Genomic DNA, 13,722 nt, shown 5'->3' with positions numbered 1-13,722 from the left:
AAGTTAATATTTCCATCTTACTTGCATTTCTATCTGCTTTATACTGTTGTATATGATCTGCTTGTTGCAATCGAGATCTTTTTATTTTGAAGAAAACAAAACACTAATTCCAACAAAACATTTCACACTGACGATTCTGGAAAATCTTTTGATGTCATTGATACACATTTGGAAGAATATCTGATTACGCAGTCAATAATAATCTTTGATGGTATAGGAAATTATTTTTTCAATCATTTAGTTTTAAACGTTTGCGGAAATTCAGTTGATTATCTTGCAATTTTTTTTTTTTCGTTTTAGATTGTTTTCTCGATAACATTTGAATCAGTGTGATCGAGCGAAGCATTGTTGATTGAACGGTATTACACGTAAACAAAAAAACATTTGATTAAAAACCGAGTCTTTTACACAAATAGTGACGCATCCATGAAATAGTTTTTTGTTTTGTTTCCGCCTCTTTAAGAATATCTCCTGAAAACTCAGACACATCTCCCTCATCGTCATTTTTAGTGGATTATAAAACGTGTGTCGAGTCTTTTTTGCTAACATTCGTACGAATGTTCTGTATTTTGCTGTTTATTTTCTTGTACCTTATCGTAGTGTGTGTAGATATATATATTTTGTCCGATTTCAGACTAAAATAATGTGATCGTCGGAAAAATAAGTCTCCTATTTATATTTAAATTGAATGCTCTGGAAATTTAAATTGCTTAAACCTTGAATGCAGGTTAACATCTCGGTATGTAAGTGCATACCTGCCAACTCTCCGGATTTAGGCGGGAGACTCCGGATTTTTCATCCATCCCCTTGCTCTCCGGATTTGTTAAAATTTCTCCGGATTTTGGCTGAAAATTATATTTTACGTAAGTTTTCACGTCGTGACGTCAATGACTGCCGTCGTCGTTAGGGAAAACGCCTATAGAGGACAGCCATGGTCATTTCCGTCGAACAGCCTTAAAAATGTCTTGACCACATTTAAGCAGCTGGCAATGACGCGTTTATCGGTAATCATTTATCAGGGGCATGACCTTGGTTACCGAAATTACTGTATAATCGTTATTGCATTCCATTGATAGCCGTGCGGTAAACGCAAATTTTTTAGTCAGCAGCTTTGTATTTTGACGTTTTTTTAAATTTTTTCCTCTGATTAAATGTCTTCAGAAAGAAAATATGAAACTTTAAGCTATATACAGCTAAATATAAAGCTTTTAAGAGTTCATATACCCAAGATTATCAATCAATGATTGCATCCACGAAAGGAAACACTTATGTTTTATGAACGTTATGTAGATGTGATTTCTCTATTCTGCATGGAAAGACTGCCATGGAATGGAATTACATTCTGCTCAGGGGCAATGTAGCACTTGGGGGGGGGGGTGTAACTTTTTCTTTATTTGATAAAAAAAATTTGAAGAGAACCGAAATTTTTTTTTTTTTCGGTCGATTCTATGAGTGGCGGGTACCCCCCATCTGGAGAATCTCCGGATTTCTGGATTCCAAAAGTTGGCACGTCGGTAAGTGTATCATCTCATCTACATCCAGTGTCGTCTTAACTCGTCGGCAAACTCGAAGCAACACCACCTGTAGTTTCAGCATCACCTATATATCGCCATTTAACTATAGTAGATGGCGTTGTCCGGGATGTTTATGAGATCTAGTACTATGATTTTCAAGAGAGTATATATAAACTGGCAGGTAGCGCCCCCCCCCCCTCCACTTCTTGAACATCATTTGCCCGGGCCCATGATGCTCTTGAGACAGCAGTACATCTCGGTACATTAATATCAGTTTCCGAGAATGAATTATGGATTTTGCGAGACATTGCCTTGTAAATTTAAGCTTCTGAAGACGAAATATTGTATTCCCCCCCCCCAAATATTTATTCGCTCCTCTCATGGGAGGAGATACGAAGGGCGTGGGGGGGGGCATTGCCCCGCCCCCAGGGTCGAAGGTGGAGTCGACTGATATAATGTATATATGAATTGACATCATCGTCCCCCCCCCCCCACCAAACTTCCAAGTCTATCTCCGCCTATGGCTCCTCTGTCTTTTCGTGCGAATACCGAATTATTGAATTTGTTGGTCTTTCGTATTTTCCACCTTCATAAAGATGTGATGAATTGGTCCCGCGTGACTGATTGCTACACATTCCAACACATACTGTACTAAGATTGGATTATCTGTCTGTTATGATGAAATTATTTTTGAACTTCTTAACAGATGTTATTTTTTCCTTCGCGTACATAGTCCGTAGAATAAATATACTGATGAAAACTGATGTGTGTATTGGTTTCTTCAAGCATGCTTTATTTAAGTTTTCCTAGCCGTTTTTGAGTAGATTTTCTCCCCTAACCTTGTTATGGAGGATTTTCGGTTGCATAAAGTAATTTGTTTTATTCACTTTTTCCGCTGGTATGATTATCTTTTGTGCTTTCGTTTCCGGGTTTATAGAATTAATTTATTTTCGAATTTGAAAAACATCAGATGTTAATTGTGTTCAATTTGATTGTTGTAATACGTTTCAATATTGATTTTATTTTTCATCATAGCGTTACCTAGATAATCTTTGACGTTTTTTTTAGTATGTCTTTTTCAAAGAATTGGCCGATAACTTATTCGTGAAGCATATTTTTCCTTAAATTTACTCAGAAAATTAGACTTTTTTTTCTCAAATGACTTCCCGCCGTCTGAACATAGATAAATGAATTATGGACACTTATGACTATTTCCGGTACAATTGACTAACTTTATTTGATGTTATGGCTGCCTTTTATTGGCGGATGCCCAACTCGGGTTACTTTTATCGTTCAAGTCCTAAATTTTGCTCTTGAATTTTAAAACTTTAATTACCGCTGTTGCGAAAGAACATGGTGAAGCATTCACCTACGTGATGCGCGAATGGTTACGGTCATTTCGTACGCTACTAAAAACAATTACACAGTGCAAATGCAACATGGGGATTGAAAGAACTTTTGTTTGTCCATTTTTTTCCTTCCCTAAGGAATTTCTCGAGTAAGGTCAATTCAGTTTTACTCTTTCCTATCTAAAAGTTTTTCTTCCCCCCACCCCTTCACTTTATCTCTCTCAGCTGGCTCGCTATCGCGAAGTGTATATACATTTATCATTTATATTCATTTGGCATCATCGTTTCAGGTAGCGAAATGGGAAAGGAATTGTATCTATTTTTTACTGCGTACTTTTGGCATGAATTTTGCATCAAATCCGTAAATTCGTTCATCTTCCTCATTCCTTAACCTATTGCATGTTTAATAATTCTGGATTAACGCAATTTCGTTGAAAGGCTGTTAGTCAATTGATATTCCGTGCAAGTATGGAATCTTCATAGTTTTTTCTCCTTGTATCAAACGGTTTTTAGTGCGATGTGGGAATATTATAGCCAGTTTTTATACCTGAGTGCATGTTTATACATATATTAGTAGATGCATATGTTGTACGGTAACGAACTCAAGTGAACCCATAGGATCCTATGTTAAGTCCGTAGCTTCTATCGCCGACCAGGAGACGATATTACCCACTTTGGGAACTGGTTTAAAACATGCATGCTGTCCCCCATGGCCCGCGGACCAGTCATCCGATGTGGCCCGCGACCTCAAACCTAAATTTTTTTTAAAATGAACCAAATAATTTTTTGGTTGAATAGTGATTGTCATACATTACACCCCTTCACTGTGGATGTTAACTGGGCCAATGGTTAGAATGGTATTACATTCCGACGTAGATAGCTCCCATATAAAAAAAGATGATCCTGGTTATTCGTTTCAAGATTTTTCATATGGCTATATCAAAATTTATTATTCGATTGCGACCCGCGATCGATCACCAAACCATTCAAGTCGCCCACGACAGATCACCAATCACTTAAGTGAGGCACATTTCCAGATCACCCAAGTTGATCGCTGCATATTTCCAGATCGCTTCACATTCCCAAGTAACCAGCGGTCATTTAGAGATCACTTAAGTGGATCACGGAACATTTCTAGGTTTTAATACGAAGTAAGCAAACATGAAAATATTATAGCTAGTTTTTACACCTGAGCATACGTTTATGTACTAGTAGATGCATATCATGTTAAGGAAACCATTCAATCGTTTAATAGGAATACTCTCATCACCGAGCTAAAATTTCTATGGAATTAAAAAAAACACATGTATCAGAAAACATGTCTTTTTTGTGCTTTTGAAATGACTTCGTTTTCATTTTTATTTTCCAAAAAATGCCGGCTCCTTCAGGGTATGTATGTGTGGTAGGGCTTGGATATATTCTTATCGAACCGTGAACGTATGCAGAGAAGACGTATAGTGTGTGTGTTTGGTGGACGGTTATATGTGAGCCTGTCTTCGGAATATTATTACTGGCATATTATCTTGTTCCTGTGCTCAGATGCAAATTATCTTGCCTTATTCTTGCGATTTTATGGGGGGAAAAAGATCTTATTTATGCTTTGGGCTTACAGTATTTAATATTGGCGATCATGACAAAAGTATGTAAATACAGAGGAAAGAAGGGAATCGTGTTAGTTTAAATCACCATCAAACCTATTCATGCATGTAAGCGTTCATGCGCATCGATTTTTTTAAATATTCATGCAGATATTTCAATAGAAATTTCCGTTTTTTTTTTCAGTTGGCTATACAGCTGTTTAGAGTTCATACAATTTGCTCGTCGTGATTTTCTATGCTCAGGGTACGCCGATTTAAATTGCCTAATTTCTTTAAAAAAATCATTGATTCAAATCATAAAATTTAAATTTATGACGGTCGGTGAGGTGTATACGGAGCGGCGAACATGGAAAATTCCTTTATTCTACGTTAATACAGAACAAATCTACGTTAACGTGCGAAACTGACAACTCTTCGGCATGAAGGTTAAAACCGAACTCCTCGAGAATGTCTTCGTCTTTCGATACAACGTAAACCTTACGTGTCCCGTGAATAAAAATATTTCTGTACATCCTTGTCAACAGCTTGCCTGTTACTAATTTCATTTTTCCTTAACTTCAATGATATTGAAATAAAAGTAACTTAATGTGGTATGCATGTTATTGAAATGTGGTAAAGTTGTTAATTAAAAGAAATATAGAAGATCTGGCAAATATATATATAGACTTGAACCTAATTCTTAGATACAGTGCAGAAAGATGGCTATTATTTCTACATTTCGTGCATGGAAAAAAAGTTCAGAATAACATGGGGAGTTGAACTTATAGATATAACTGCACCAAGTGTTTTCAATGCATTACAATGGAGGAATACGTTTTCCCTGACAAATGCAGAGGAATTAGTTTTTGTATAAAGCGTTGGATTCCATGCCCCTAATTCTTGATTTAAAATATTAATAGATAGTTCTTCTACTAACATAAATACCGGTCGACTTTAGATTTTTTTTTACTTCTCGTATTAAAATTTCTTCGCTCAAAACTCATTAAAACTCTGAAAGAATAAAATGACTCCACCAATTGCACAAGAAACTATTTTGCAATAGAATGTTTTTCATTTAGAGTTGATGCGATGCTGAAAGACCCTTCGGTTGTACATAGACTGAATCGAAAACTCCTGCACCATATGTGATACCGAGTCCCCACCACCAGGCATTTACTTTAAAGTGGGGGGGGGGGGGGCTCATGAATAAAAACACTTTTTCTCTACAAGAAAAATGTACATCCATGAAATTAATTCAGGCTCAATTTTTTTCATATTTCATAAACATGTTTTTTGGTGTTCCTATTTCTTGCTTGTAGTTTGCTTGTTTATTGTTAGTTTCTTATTGTTTATTAAAGTTTATTCATTAATGTTGAATTCAATTTGAGAGATTAGGTGAAAAAACGTTCATTCTTAATGATCAACGAGATTTGTTTCAATTATAAGCAGTCAGTTTATTTAAATAAAAAAAAATTGATTTTTTTTATACCCTGGCTTTGCTGGTGTGCAAATTTTCCTGCATTTTACTGTGTGAAAATTGAAATTTATCATTAGCGTTATCATGCAGGCGGTGTATAGGAACATTTCATGCGTTCATAGCTGAGCTTTTCCTTTTATTTCCAATTCTCCCAGGTGTAGAGTATTTTCATAACTACAGTGTCACATCTTGATTAGTCGAATGTGCAGCAGCCGACAAAAAAATTCGAATTATCGTTCGTTCGACTTATTGGAAATTCTGATTTCATAGCGGGAAAAAGAAAAATTTATCAAAATAACAGTGCTTTTATCGTATTAGTAAAACGTGTTATACTACTGGAGATAAAAAACGGGCGCGGTAGCCCAGGTCGATAAGATACTCGCCTAAAGTACCAAAAGATGTTTAGAGGTGTCGCGAGTTCAATACCCGGTTCGTCCTTGTCAGAAAACTGCCAAAGGGGGTAAAACAGAAATGGCGACATTACCACAGAATAAGATTGCTACCCCAGGGAGTCCCACACCGAGGGGTTAGCGCACCGACCTCTCGATAGCTGCCGTTCGGAATCGGCAATAAATTGTAGATCCCGGTGAAATTAGCCTTCGTGTACAGAAAATGACCATGGTGCGACAACAAATTATCATATGGAGATGAAATTCGAAAATATAAGTTACTCTAATTTAATCGGGACTGCAATATATTATTGACCTTACTCTAATTTAATTCATATTTAATTATTGAATGGGAAATGATATTTAGAAATAAACTAGACGTTCATAATTTATTATAGAAATGGACGCATACATGATATTCGTATTAATGAAACAAATTATAAATAAAGTGTATACAAGATTATTTTCTGTCCAAAAATGCAGAGTGCTTTTTGACTGTCTATCTCTTTCGTGAGAAAGTCATTCACTTTTTGCCATCACACAAATGAATCTGCTAAATTCTGTTGCTAAATGTTGAATTCTATTGCTAAATTCTCTATTACTAACTCTCAAAACTCTATTACTAAATTCTACATCCTAAATGCTATTTTTTAAAATTTCTCTCATTCCCAAAAACTTCGACTTGAAGGAAGAAAAAAAAGTTCTGGGGCTGAGTGAAAACTTCGACTCAAACAGACTATCGGAGTTCGACTTTGGCGAATTGACTGAATGGTGGAAGAAATTAGCAAGGAGTGTGCGTCCGTGATTTTGATACATCACTAGAGAAAGTGATAAACGGTACTTTCATTATGATAAAATTATGATTTATTGGTTTAGGAAACGTCATTCTATCAGCTAAAAAATAGGCCCCGTTTTGTAGAAATGTGGAAGAGAATATTCTATTCACTGTGGCATTATTTCCATAGTTCCAGTACGAATTTGCCGTATTCGAGTTCAACTATTAAAATAGAAACCATACGCATACTTTTTTATGATGCCTTTTCCAAGATTACTGTATTTTGTTCGCATTTCGATTTCTGAGTGCGCATTGCGTAATTCCTCGCCTATTTCGGGATAACTTTAAATTTAAAAAAAAAAACTTTTCCTGTAACTTTCAGATTTGTCACGCTGACCATTTTACTTGCTTGATTTACTTTCAATGTGAAAAGGATATATACTGCGTCGTTTAACCCCTTAGAATTTGTTGGTTTTTTTTTCTCTCCTAGCCTCTCTCCCTATTTCGTGCCCCTTTATTGCAGCCTTTCTTCTTCGCCATTGATAAATCATATGATTTGTTTTTCCCCTTCTTTCTCATCTCTTCTGGATGACGCAATTTCTGGAATGTTGTTGGTGTATATTCGGTGCCGTTGGGCACACCGGGAAACATTCTTTCTTACCTAGAAAATCCCCACCCTGAGTTTTTCTCTCTCTCTTCTTCTACTAAAAGTTGCTGACTTTTTTCTCCCCTTGTGGCGTCTGTAATAGGAAAGCCAACTACCTATTCCAGCAGTCAAGTTTTCTTTTCTTTTTCTTTTTTTTGCTCAAAGAGAAAATATTCCTTTCGGATTTCTTTGAAATCGTCAATTGCTTGCCATCATCGTGATGTCGGGATGGAGAGTGCACCCGAGAGAGCTTCACTGTCTCTTTAACTTCTGACTGGGCGATCCAGTTTGATTGAGAAACGGATGTGTGCACGTGACAAGGATGATAAGCGTTTCGCTTGGTGAAATTTGTTCAGAAACTTCCATATTTTCGGCGCTTAAGTACCGTGGGAGACTTCAACCTATTCCTTGTCTATGCCCTGTTCTCATCTACCAGATCCAAGGGAGTATGTCTAAATGCGCCGCACTATCATCATGTGTCACAAATTTGTTTCATATCTTTCTTGACTGACATGACTTTGTATCAATGGGGAGGGGGAAGTGCCAAAATTATTATTTTTTTTGTCATTTCCAACATTAATATCCAACTTTCCCTTGAATATGAATCACAAAAAAAAAAAAAAATTCAATGATACTTTTGCCTGAAATGAAATTTTTTAAAATTTTTTTCCTACATATACAGTAAGACCCGATAATCCGGCCCATCCAGTAATTCTGCGTTTTTTTAGATCGGTTTTCTTCGAACCATAGAAGAAGAAAACATGTCACTGCATGTCTCTTCACAGGAGTTTAAGATTACTTAAATGGGCTTTTTCGATTGACTTCGAGTTATCTGAGGATTTCGCCGCTGTGGAGCGGAGACCCGGGATCGAGCCCCACCGTCGCCACAGTAGTGGTCGGCTGAAGTTGGTTTTCTGTGGTTCCCAACTTCAAGGCGCAAATGCGAGCCGATCTCCCCGTTAAAAAGCCTTGCCACAAAGAGCAACAAGGCCTACAAACAGTACAAATTACACTTCATTTCTGACATAAGCTCACTAAAAAATCAGACACAACACTAGATTCGCACTCAGACTATTAAGTACATATACTTACACTTATTGGGATAGACCTCAGTTGTGCTTGGTTTGAAAAAAAAGAAAAAAAATCCAGGATTTTTTTCGTTGATCCAGCACACCCTGGTCTAGTATATGCCAGATTAGCAAGAGTCTACTGTACATTCAAACCTCTACCAAAATAATTATTTTACATACCATATTTTGCCACATGTCGAGAAACAGTGAGGGAGACCAGCATGCCGGAACTACCCGTATTTTCTGACATGCTGGGAAATTCAAGATTCTGGAGGGAAATTCTTAAATACTGTACAGTAAAATCTGTCTTCAATGGAATTGCAAGGGACAGATTTTTTTCTCCATTAAACACAGGTTTTTCCACCTTAATAGAGGTTCAATTGACATAATGTGACAATCTATAAAAAATGTGTAACAATGTATAAAATTGAAATAAAATGAAAATACAGTGAAACCTGTCTAAGACGGGCACTGCATGAGAGGGAAACCTGTCTTAAACAGAATCAAAATATAGTCTGTTCAATGATTAGTGCTTTTATTTGCACCTTTATGAAACTGAAATCTGTCTATAACGGAATATTATTTCAGTCTATTGAGGTTCTGTTTTGTATAGGTTTCACTGCATATTGAAAATAAAGTAAATTATTTAAAAATAAAGTATTGTACATAATTTACTCTTTAATTATTAAAATATTTACCACTTGATATAGTACATTACTTATTAAAAAAGACGTATACCTATTGCATTTACTTTAACAATACCAATGAACTTTAACTGTTCATATCGTCAAATATTGAGTAAAAAATTGAAAACACTACTGTAAAAATAAATAAATTTCTATTTTTTCCAGTGATCAATAACAACTTTATGCAGTTCACACTCTTTGCTACTTGTCTTTCAGTAAACAGTTTTGTTTCAGAAATCTTATTAAACATGCCTAGTCATTATGGGGCAAAGCAGAATTACAGCAGCTCTTTCAAGCTTTCGATAGACCTGAGATTTGAAAGAAAGAATGTTTTTATTCTAAAAATCTATTGAATTGGCTAAATGTGTATTGTGAAACCTTGTTTATAAATTTATTGTGAACTTATAAAATGGACCAGACCCAGATGTTAAAAAAAGATGGTGTCCCTCTAGTGGAATTAGCAGGCCAGTTAATTTCGGGGGGATACAGTATGCATATTTATATATTTGTGTATGTATATGAGAGTGACTAAAGAAATACTGCAAATTGTTTGTTAGCTAATTTTGTTAGATTTAAGCAAAACTGTATCGAAAAAAAATCTTGTCAAAACTGCTGTGTCCTTTTATAGCCCTTTATCTCTAGCTTTTTTTACAAATACAAATACAAAGGTATATACACCGTATATACTTATGTATGAGTTTACCCCCTACCACTTGATAACCTGCAAAATCAAAATGCAGATCAAGATTTTTCTTCCCAAAAACTGACCTTTTTTTTAAGTAAACCCCCCCCCCCCCCCCAAATTTTGGAACAAATGTTTGGACTAGAAACTTGACTTGTACATGAGTGTATATATATATATATATATATATAGTGCTTTGTGTCCAAAATGATTTGGATAAAAATTCTACCTCACTTTATGAATTTCCACTATATATACCCCCAAATTAAAATTGTGATTTGAACAATTTGTGTCTTGAAGTCCTTTTATTTTTTTTGAAAGGTGATATCTTGATGCTCGACCATGTCACACCACAGTGATGATGCAATGCTTATGGTGTCCAGCGATAGTTTTTGGGAACCAGGGAACTACAAACGCACAACAAAAAGGATTGAGGATAGTTTTAGACTGTGTAATGACTTAGTTATGCTTATACAAGAGCGCAGCGAAATTGAAAAGACGTATGCAAAAAGCTTGCGAAACTGGTCGAAAAAATGGAATGAAATCATTGAAAAAGGTTTGATTTTTTTTTCTTTGTGTTAACATTTGATTTTTTAATGTTAATCAGAAAGTTATTTCTTTATGTGACAAACTTGTAGGGACATGCATGCAAGCAAGCTTTATGAGATAAATGAATTATGTAGGCAAAACTGTTGTACCTTGAGTAGAACTGGTATCCCAGATGACGAGCAAATTATAGTGGAAGAGATCAGGAGTATTGTCACAAGATTGAAGAATAGAAGAGCATCTGGCTTTGATAATATTAGTGTTCCCATACTGAAGACATTATTCGAAGCCAATGCCGAATCGTTTACTGAAATTCTCAACAGGTTCCTGGAATTATCTCTCTTTCCTAAACATTTTAAAAGGGGGAAGCTCCTGCTTTTCCTTAAGAAAGATAAAGACCCACAATTGCTACGCTCATATCGTCCAATTTGCCTACTACTCATTCTAGGTAAGGTCTACGAGAAAGTTATAGTGCAAAGACTTATGTATCAATTGGAGTACATGAACTGGCTAAGTCCTCTACAGTTTGGATTTTGTGCTGGAGGGTCAGTTGAGAAGGCTATAGATTCACTGTTGCAAGTAATTGTCCGTATGCATCAACAAGGCTATCAGACGGCGATAGTCACGATAGATATTTGTGGAGCCTTCGATTCGCTGTGCCATGAAATAATTATCAATCAACTTCGCCAACTGCCACTTCCTGGCAACCTGACGCGAGTTATTGAGAATATGCTTTCAGACAGATATATAATGATGTCCACAGACGGAGGAATAGCCATGAAAAAGCAGATGAAAGGGTGTCCACAGGGCTCATGCAGCGGCCCCTTGATGTGGTCACTTGTCCTCAACACGCTTTTACAGATAAACTGGGGCCCGCGGGTATATCTACAGGCATTTGCCGACGATCTGGTATATGTTATATCCGGCGAAGACCATATAGCAATAACGGATGAAGCACAGACAGTGTTCGGAAAATTGAGCAATTGGCTGGCTAATAATAAACTTCAATTGGAAGTAGAAAAAACCTGCTTCTTGTGGCCGCACCCAAAGAAAAAGATGGAACCTAAGATCTACATTGAAGGTATACGAATTCGACTGTCTCAGATAATACGATACCTTGGTGTGTACTTTGATAGTAAATTGAACTTTATGGCGCACATCCAAAAACAGGTCGACAAAGTAAATGGCACACTGCAATTACTGCGCAGATTGGCCGGATCGAAATGGGGAATGCAGCGAGCCTTTCGCAACATCTTATATAAGACTATTGTACAAAGGCAACTTTCATACGGATGCGCCACTTGGTATCAGCACCCAACTCAAAAACAAAAGAGAGCTCTGGATATCGCACAGCGTCCCTTTCTTCTATATGTTACAGGAGCATACGTTACAACCGCGAACGAAGTTCTGTATACAGGCTGTTTCTGGCTACAGGCAAACCAGCTTTGAGTATTTACATGGAGTACGAGGCTCTTAAGACCAGACTGCTACATCTTGAAAAGGACATAATATTGGACGAGCAGAGAATTTCGTCAAACCAATTTGAGCAGCGACATAAGCAATGGCTGTTTCACTCAAGCAGAGATCTCACCAAGTCTCAAATAATGCCATTTGGTATTGATAATATAGATTCCTTGGGCTCTAAGAAAATATTCACTGATGGCTCTAAAACAAACAGCTACTGGCTGCGCGTATGTGGTACTAGCGGAAGATGGTTCAATAGAGGAGCAATGGAGTCGAAGGTTAGCTAAAGAGAATAGCGTATTCCAAGCCGAGATTTTTGCGATACTTAATGCTGTTAAACGTGCGGAAGAGATGCTTTGTCCAGTAACAATCTTGACCGATAGCGCATCTGGCCTCCTAGCCATGCAAGATCCTCGTTCACCTAACCCTAACGTACGAAGTATTCATCTTATCCTATGCGCTCACGACAACACAAGGTTAGTCTGGGTCAAAGCGCACGTAGGTATTGCTGGAAATGAAAAAGCAGATCAACTTGCCAAGGAAGCGACAACATTGAAAGACTTGGTTGTTCTACCTTGGCCGAGGAGTCATGCCCGCAATATCTTGAAAGACAGAATGCTTCATCTTTGGCAAGTTGAATGAAACAAGAACTCAACGAAAGACGCCTACAAGATACAATGTCGAGTGGCTTTGCTCAAGTGTGTATGGCCGCGAACAAAAACAATCCTTTTAACTGAGCATGGTCCATTTCCGACATTGGACGATCATCTCACAATGCTTGTAAGTGTGGTGCTACGGGCTCGCTATGGCATTATGTCTGCCAATGTCCACACACATCAGCGTTTCATTTTGGTCAGATGTCACAAAGTCAGATGACGGCATTCAAAAGAAGAATAATAAAAAGTCTGATGAACTTCTTGCGCATTCAAAATTTGATTCAATTTTTAAACCGTAACCTATATTTGCTGCACGACAAGAAGGGTGGACTACGGAAGAAGCAGGATGAATTTCAGCCTTCCAGACCAGTAAAGCTGATACCAGGGAAAGTCTACAACTTGCGGTCACGTAGGGGTACTGGAAATTCACGAAACTGATACGTCGTTGAACGGCGAACTTTATTGGAGAAACTATAAACACTTAACATGTTAACGTGGTGAATCAATGCCACCCATAATCCAGCTAGCCAGCCGATGTAGCTTCGGGAATGATGAAAATCTCCTAATTGCCCAGGAGAATTAAGACGTAGGATGCTTATGGAACAGGAATGTGTGACTAGAATGAGCTAAAACATCTGGGTGTCCGAATATTGGCTGACTTGGACAAGGACATGTGACGCAAACATGACATCGATTCGTCGTTGTACGGCCTACACGACTAGTGACATCCAACGAACGTGGACAGACCGCCACCAACGGAATTTGATTATCGAGTCCGGATGTGCCCCAAGGATGCTATAATATCAATTTAGATTTTGATTCTTAGATCATGATTTATCATAATTATTTCGTTGATTTATACTCCTGTAATTGGACTTATTATTCTGTTAT

At 37.1% G+C, this 13,722-nt stretch overlaps 1 protein-coding gene across 5 annotated transcripts in view; it reads left to right on the top strand.

Moving 5' to 3' along the window:
* Positions 1-13,722, top strand: part of LOC149083159 (protein kinase C and casein kinase substrate in neurons protein 2-like) — a 52,813-nt gene that overhangs the window by 20,168 nt on the left and 18,923 nt on the right. For all 5 annotated transcript variants that reach the window (XM_089236314.1, XM_089236313.1, XM_089236315.1 and 2 more), the window contains one exon: positions 10,487-10,721. In XM_089236314.1, coding sequence (XP_089092440.1) covers positions 10,508-10,721 — 214 coding nt within the window. In that variant the 5' untranslated portion in view covers positions 10,487-10,507. The remainder of the gene's footprint in view (positions 1-10,486; positions 10,722-13,722) is intronic.

This window comes from Pholcus phalangioides, unplaced genomic scaffold (assembly GCF_987345545.1).
Source record: "Pholcus phalangioides strain wild (caught in Gottingen) unplaced genomic scaffold, Ppha-v1.0 ptg000009l_1, whole genome shotgun sequence".
Taxonomy (NCBI): Eukaryota; Metazoa; Arthropoda; class Arachnida; order Araneae; family Pholcidae; genus Pholcus; species Pholcus phalangioides.
Note: the sequence above shows the minus strand (reverse complement) of the source record. Positions and strands in the feature narration are given on the sequence as shown.